Genomic DNA, 6,906 nt, shown 5'->3' on the forward strand with positions numbered 1-6,906 from the left:
ACTTTCTGTCTGATCCCAAGTGCTACTACAACATCCATCACATCCAGTTGTTATTTCTCCTCCTTCCAATCCCTGCTCTCACCAGTTCTGCTTGCTAGAAAGCAATGGCATTGTTCACATTTTTGAAGCAGCAGCTAATGCTTGTTTCAGAGCTTTTGAAGTTCATTCGGAAGTACCTCATACTTGGCAGCGCTCATTGGAGTAAATGCTATTTCTGTTTGCCAACAGGGTGCTATGTAAAAAGCCTTACTTCATCTCCTGCAAATATGCTGTGGGAAACTAGTACTCTTAAGACTCGAACATGGAAAGACAATCTATCATAAAACATACAAAGAAAAATGAAATATGTACTAGAAAGGCAGTGCCCAAAATGTAGGACTCAAAGTTTACTTAATGGAGTGTGGGGGGGTGGGAAGTGTTTGGGTTTGTGTTCGTGCCCTCCTCACCCCCAGCCTCCCACTAAACAAGATTTTGGCTAAGAATCCTCTCTACCCCAGCACAACTCTTCCTTCATCCCTCCATCTCTCTTCCTGTTTAAAAGTGTTTTTGTGGCATAGATTTATTAAGATTAAACAAACCTGACATCTGTGACTCACAGGAACATAGTGTTTGCTCTAACCATGCAGAACATTAATATTTTGCAGATTTTTTCACCCTAGGATTTTTAAAACATTCTACAGGGAGTAATATCAGATTTCTTCCTCAAAGGGGAGGAAGAGAGACACTACAGGGATGATTAACAACACAAGGAAGAAGGTTATCAGTCTTCCTTTATCAAACAAGGAGAGACAAGACAAGAGGGAGAAGGGATATGTTCAGCTAGCATATAAATGCAGAGCCAGTGAAACAGGCAACAAAAATAATAATTCATACCCTTCCTCTTCTGAGAATTGTTTGATATAAAACTTAAAAGGAAAAAAAAACTCCAACACCCACATCACACTTTGTGACCACCAGAGCAGTAAACAGAACACAGATCTTCTGACTCCTAATCAAGTTCCTGTTATTTTTATTAGAGTAGTGCCCAGAGGTCCCAGCCAACATCTTGGCTCTGGAAGATAAAGACTCTGGCTGAGCACGTAGAACCCCAAAGGGTCTTCCAGTGCCAAAGAGAGAGGACGCAACACAAGAGGCACCAAGACAAGCACAAAACAGAGAAAGAGCAGGTTGCACTCATCAGCCAAGTATACCACTTGGAGGCTGAACATCTGCTTTTCAAGTTCGGTAGGTGAACAAAGGGCAGAAGGATTCCTGGACCAGGCCACATCCTCCACTGCTGTCATTGGGCTGTTTACCTGTCATGGTAGCAATGACCTCGGAGGGATGCGAAATGAACAGAATAATGGCTGTGCACATTTGTTCACATGGACATTTTTCGCAGAAGGAAAAGGACAGAGGGCAGATGTGCAGAGAAACCTCACCAATTGACTTCAATAAGCCCTCAGCATCCTCCACTGATGGCTGGCTGGTCACCAGATCTAACAGTACTTTATATGTCATGTTAAATTAATTCTTCCTTAATCAATTTTGCCTTCCATTTAGGAAGGAAATGGCTGTCAAGCTTGATCAATTTACATCCCATCTGATGACATACAACCACTGCTATTATCTGGGGTAGGAAGAAACAATGTACAACCAGGCTCTGAAAACCAACTTCAAGACAGCTATTATCCACACAACATACCAATAGTACAGAAGAAAATGCGTCCTCCTAAAAGCCACCCCTCTTCCTCCCATTTATAACAGTAGAAGAGTATGTCAAAGCAAGATTCAGCAGTGCAGACACATGGAATATTGCTAGTAAGCAGACCCAGATCAAACATCTACTTCATTGTAAATGAGTCTCAGACTAAGCCGAACTGCACTAGTAGGATATGAAAAGATTCTTCTCTCTATCTTGACAGTGACTTGAGTAATATACACAGCCCTTGTCTTTGGCAGCAAAACAATATCAAGTGATTTAATATGAGGAAGTAATATTTTAACACCTAGGAAATCTCTTCATTTTGGAGACCATAACAATTTCTAGAAGCAGCTGCTCAAAATCTACTATTTTAACATGCTGTAGCAAATTAAGATTTAAATCTCACTCCATGGGTAGAAACACACAACCTTGCAGCTACTTTTGAACTGACTCACAAATGCACGGTTCATCTCTTACTTAGTGAGGCAGGACTAATATCACAATGCAGCACCAAAAAGGTCATTGGAAACACTCTGGATGACAGCTTCCAGTCCTTCTGCCCTGCTCCCCAACTATCAAACCTTCACTATGCTGCAAAGATTAAAGGTACTGCCCGTCCTGTTACACTAAGTGCCCTGTAAACCCCAAAGGCTAACAGATCCCATACACCCTTCCTATTTTGAGGAAGTCACCATGTCACCCCACGCAGAAGTGGAACCAGGATGAAATATGGGAGAAAGCTGTATTTTCCTGGTTTCCCAGCACACTAGTACCAAGCAAGGTCCTGCCCCTTTCCATGCTGGGCACATCCACCACTTTGAGGCCTTCATGGAGATAACCAAGTCCTTTTGTGTACACCCAGGCCTGATGCTACCCCAGTAGACTCAGCAACTGTTTTCCATAGCGCTGAGTATTTCTCAACTGGAACAACCTGGCTGATACTGCACGTTCTGAAGGCATCAACACAACTAGATGCTGGACAAAACAGAGTAGCCATGGCCACTTTTAGTGAGACATGCATCTAGAAAAATACAAAATAAAATCACTGATGACACAGCCTCAATCTGGAGTCCTGTCGTGCATCCATCCCCTCCCTCCTCAGACGTAGGAGGTTCAGGTCTACTCCCCACCTTCGAGGAACAACCAAAGGCTGCAGCTCTTCTGCACTCTTCCTGTTCAACTATGTCACTGGGCATAAAAGATCAAAGACTTCTCCAGGAGAGGGAATCTTGGTGCAGCTGCTGTCCCATAGACTGGTGTATACACCTACAAACTTATATAAAATACATATAAGCTATTTCTATTTTAAATAGCTTAGATGTATGCTAACCTCCTTGGGATCTAGCCATAAGCTACTCCCTCAGGCCACACAAGACATCTTCATCAGAAATCACATTTGATACTTGTTCCCTGAACGACATCCATTCTCATGTCTGCAAGAACATCCTTCTCTCATGCAGCACAGCAAAGCTGAAGCAATGAAAAGAGGTCACCCACCATGGACCACATCTCAGGAAGACGTGACCTAGTTTGTACTTCAATAAAGTCCATACAATTACAGCTAGAATAAGGGCACGTAATTGTGGCAGTTGTCTCCTCTAATGGAAAGGAGGCTCGTTAAATGAAGGTCATGTCAATTATCTACAGCTAGTTTACATATGCAGTCAATTACCTAGCTGTACTATTTATTTCAGTATTTATTTAATGAGGATCCACTAGTTAGTTGTTTTATTTCATTAATTTTAGTTCTTTTAAGCAGAAATGTAGCAGGTTAACAGGTTGTATTTCCAGCAGAGAGACCCAAGGACCAGCTGTGAACATGTACTTGCTTTTCTGCATCCTGATCTGTGCTAAGAAAGTTGAAATAACTTTCAGTAGTGAATAGATTCATAATACTTTTAATCTCCAGAAAGGAGTGCGTGGTAGAAGATAAAATTAGCAGCAAGAAGACATTCGTTTTCTGCCTTGCCATTTTCTAAGACCTTTATACAAAAGTTCAAATTACTAAATACTACTGAATGGCACAGGCATGAGTTCCTGCTCTACGCATCATTACCGGAGTGTGTGCACAGATACCAAAATGGGATGCATGTCAGCACATGATTTGCAAAGACTAAATGTACTGAGAACAAATAGCATTAACCTTTAACACATGCATAACTGGATGTCTGACGCACTCTGGTTATCCTTGCGGCTATTTATGCAAACTATATAATTATTCTTTATTACTGAAAATAAAGTGCCCTCCCCCAAAATACAGACACATGCACACCCACACTCAATTTGTATTCTTGTAAGTTGGTTCTTCATGTCAGGAAGAAGAAACCCATTTTATTTTTATTCTCTCATTTTGGTTTTCCCTGAGGTAATAAAATCTGCTTGGCCACAATGCAAGAGATGGCAGAGACTACGAACCATTTTGAAGACTAAGATAAATAGCAAGCAAATTTACAAGTAGTTTGTAAACTACAACTTTTAACATGAGAAATTTTCTTTCATCTCATGTTGTTAAATAGTGCCTATCGTACAGCTTCTGAGAGCAAGGAAACTCCTGCAATGCCTGCATTGGCTCTAGAGAAATATGCATCTGTTTAAAGCACGACAAGGGGGTTTTGTGGGGTTCCTAGGTTTTATCGGAGTCTTTGCCCAGCACATCTTCTCCTGTAAACCAGGAGTGGACAAGAACCCCAAGAAAATAATGGCAAAATATTAATGCCATGACATTGCACTCCTGATCTTCACAGTTACGTATCAGAGTTTCCTACAAACCCCCATCACACCTTTCTGGGCACTTGACAAGCCATGCTTCAGCTCTGAGAAAGAGAATTCAGCTGCTCTAATGGGCACAGACCAGACAATCTCCTCATTACAAGTATGCTTATATCAAATTGGCCAAGTGCAGGACTACGAGGAGTTCCCAGTAGGATTTCTGTCGGATGGATCTCAGACCTATTCTGCCCATACCAGGAAACAGGGAGGATGAGTTTTGGCAGTATGCACAAGTGAGAGAATAGCAGGCCAGACTCACAGATGGTATCGGAGCTTTCAGAGAGACAACACCCATGGCAGAGAACAGATGTGCACTATTTTTATGCTTTTGCAATGGGAACTGATCGTGGAGGCAGTGACACACAAACTGCCTCTCCAGCTGTTTGCACAGCGTCCTGCACACGGGGCACTCGCACTGCACGGGGGTTTGTGATCCCTGCTGTAAACAAACTCAGCTCCAAAAGGGTACTTGTGTGCATGCCACTGTACACATCAAACACAATATGCTTTACCACAACGTTTTTTTTGCCAAAAAAATAATGTTGAAATACCAAGGTATGCAGTGAAAGTCCCCCTCAAATACAAGTACTACCAGCAGGTTTGCTTTTGCTCGTGAGGAGTACCCTGGGTAGGGTAACATGCCATTTTCCTATTGCCATGCCAGACATACTGGACAGTAAGGACATGACTTCCAAGCCTAAAACCTAGGGATTAGCAAATTCCAATTTCAAAATTGACTTCAGGCTTAGAAAACTGCATTAATCTGTTTTAGAGTCTTTGTCAAGATAGATTCCTGCCATAACTGTGTTCATTCAGAAGTAACATTATGCAACCTCTGTGAATGGAAAGTTCACCTATAGAACAGCCTACCTAAAACCCCCTATAAAACAAGAAAAACAACCACAAAAACATTCCATGAAATAACTACTCCGTGCCAAGATACTATCTAGTTCCTCCATGGAAGCAGATAATTACAGTTCTCCGAAATCATTTGCTTCAATAGCCACTAGAGCTTTGTATAACGCCAATTCAACCTGTGTGCAGAAGAATGTTAGGGCAGAAACTCAGACCTTTGAGCAGCATCTGTGGCTTGTCTTCCATTCCACTAGGGCTCTTTCATATGAAATACTGTGCTGAATCGTCCACACAGGCCTAAGCTATTCTGCCAAGTACACACATGAAGCTCCCACTGAAGTCAAGGATAATTGGCACCCGACAGCAGGAACAGAACGGAGCATGTTGCGTGCAAACAAGCATGAGTTGGATCCCTTGTACTGTGACATGTGTCCAGCAGCCCTGGAACAACCCAGAAGCTGCTGTACCAGTTGAGCTTGGATCTTACGAGTGCCTATAAACTATTGAACAGCATGTAAAACATCCCACGCACCCATCAGTTCTGCTGCAAGTGGCAAGCTTCCTAGGACCTATAGAACATTATGCACTCAACAGGAACACAAGTGAAGCTTAGCCAAGGAAAATCAATGGTTAAAAAGCATAAGCATCAGATGGAGCAGTTACCCATGGCTTGGGCAGGCAGTGCTTTCTCTAGGGTAAGGGAGAAGAGCAAGGGCTATACCCATTTGTTGCAAGACTCTTACCTTTGCTGAGACCCTGACTGTGTGTGGCATTGCTGTAAGAGAATACCTTGCTTTTAGCCATAGTCAGCCCTTGAAATGAAGCAGATCAGTACATTGTGATGTGCATGAACCAGAAACTGGAAATGCCTGTTGTCAGAGCCCTGACAGGTATTAACAATATGCCTGCATTCGCCAGTGGTGTTATCAGTCATCCTTTGGCTGCCCGCCCTCGTGCGTGGATTTCTCTCGACACACGCTCAGTCCAGTTGTTAGCATGGCATCTCCATGGAAATACTTTCCACAGATGGGGCAAGGGATAAAAGCTTACACTGAGGTACCAGAGCAGCTTCTGGGAGTATTCAAGTCCAAAGTTACATGGGAACAACCAGACCAGGAGCAGAAGTTTGTCAGTTTGCAAAGCCACTTACAGTAATGGAATAATGAGGAATTTGTATTTAACAAGGATGTATTCATTAGGAATCTAAGCGGCCTCACCGGGCAGCCAGCCCTGCATGTGTCCTGCTGTGACAACGGCTTTATCTTTGGACATAACACTGTTGGAAAATTACATTAATATGTTAACATAACTACACTGCAAACACTGGCAAGAAGTGCTGCCACCACTGACATTTTACTATGACAATGCAGCACACCACAAATTTAAAAATATTATAGTTTTCAGCTTTTTTTTCTCCCCATTTTCTAAGTGGTTTCATGTTGAAACAAGACTTTTGCAATTGCTATGCCTGGGTCCCTAATCTGTCTTAAAAATCTGGGAGCCAACTTCAGCCAGATTCTATAGAGGGATACATGTTTCACAGATAACACTATTTCCACGGTCCTGAGTTGTAACCAGCACGCAAGTAGCTGAGACCC

At 42.5% G+C, this 6,906-nt stretch overlaps 1 protein-coding gene across 2 annotated transcripts in view; it reads right to left on the reverse strand.

The window, feature by feature from the left end:
* The window catches only part of BDNF (brain derived neurotrophic factor), an 8,690-nt gene extending 2,609 nt beyond the window's left edge, over positions 1-6,081 (reverse strand). Inside the window, exon 1 of one of the 2 annotated variants that reach the window (XM_010167688.2) lies at positions 6,052-6,081. In XM_010167688.2, coding sequence (XP_010165990.2) covers positions 6,052-6,081 — 30 coding nt within the window. Of the gene's footprint in view, positions 1-5,523; positions 5,587-6,051 lie in introns of those variants that run through there. The other variant, XM_029084894.1, reaches the window with a different exon arrangement.
* Between the last annotated feature and the right edge of the window lie 825 nt (positions 6,082-6,906).

This window comes from Antrostomus carolinensis, unplaced genomic scaffold (assembly GCF_000700745.2).
Source record: "Antrostomus carolinensis isolate BGI_N321 unplaced genomic scaffold, ASM70074v2 scaffold20275, whole genome shotgun sequence".
NCBI lineage: Eukaryota > Metazoa > Chordata > Aves > Caprimulgiformes > Caprimulgidae > Antrostomus > Antrostomus carolinensis.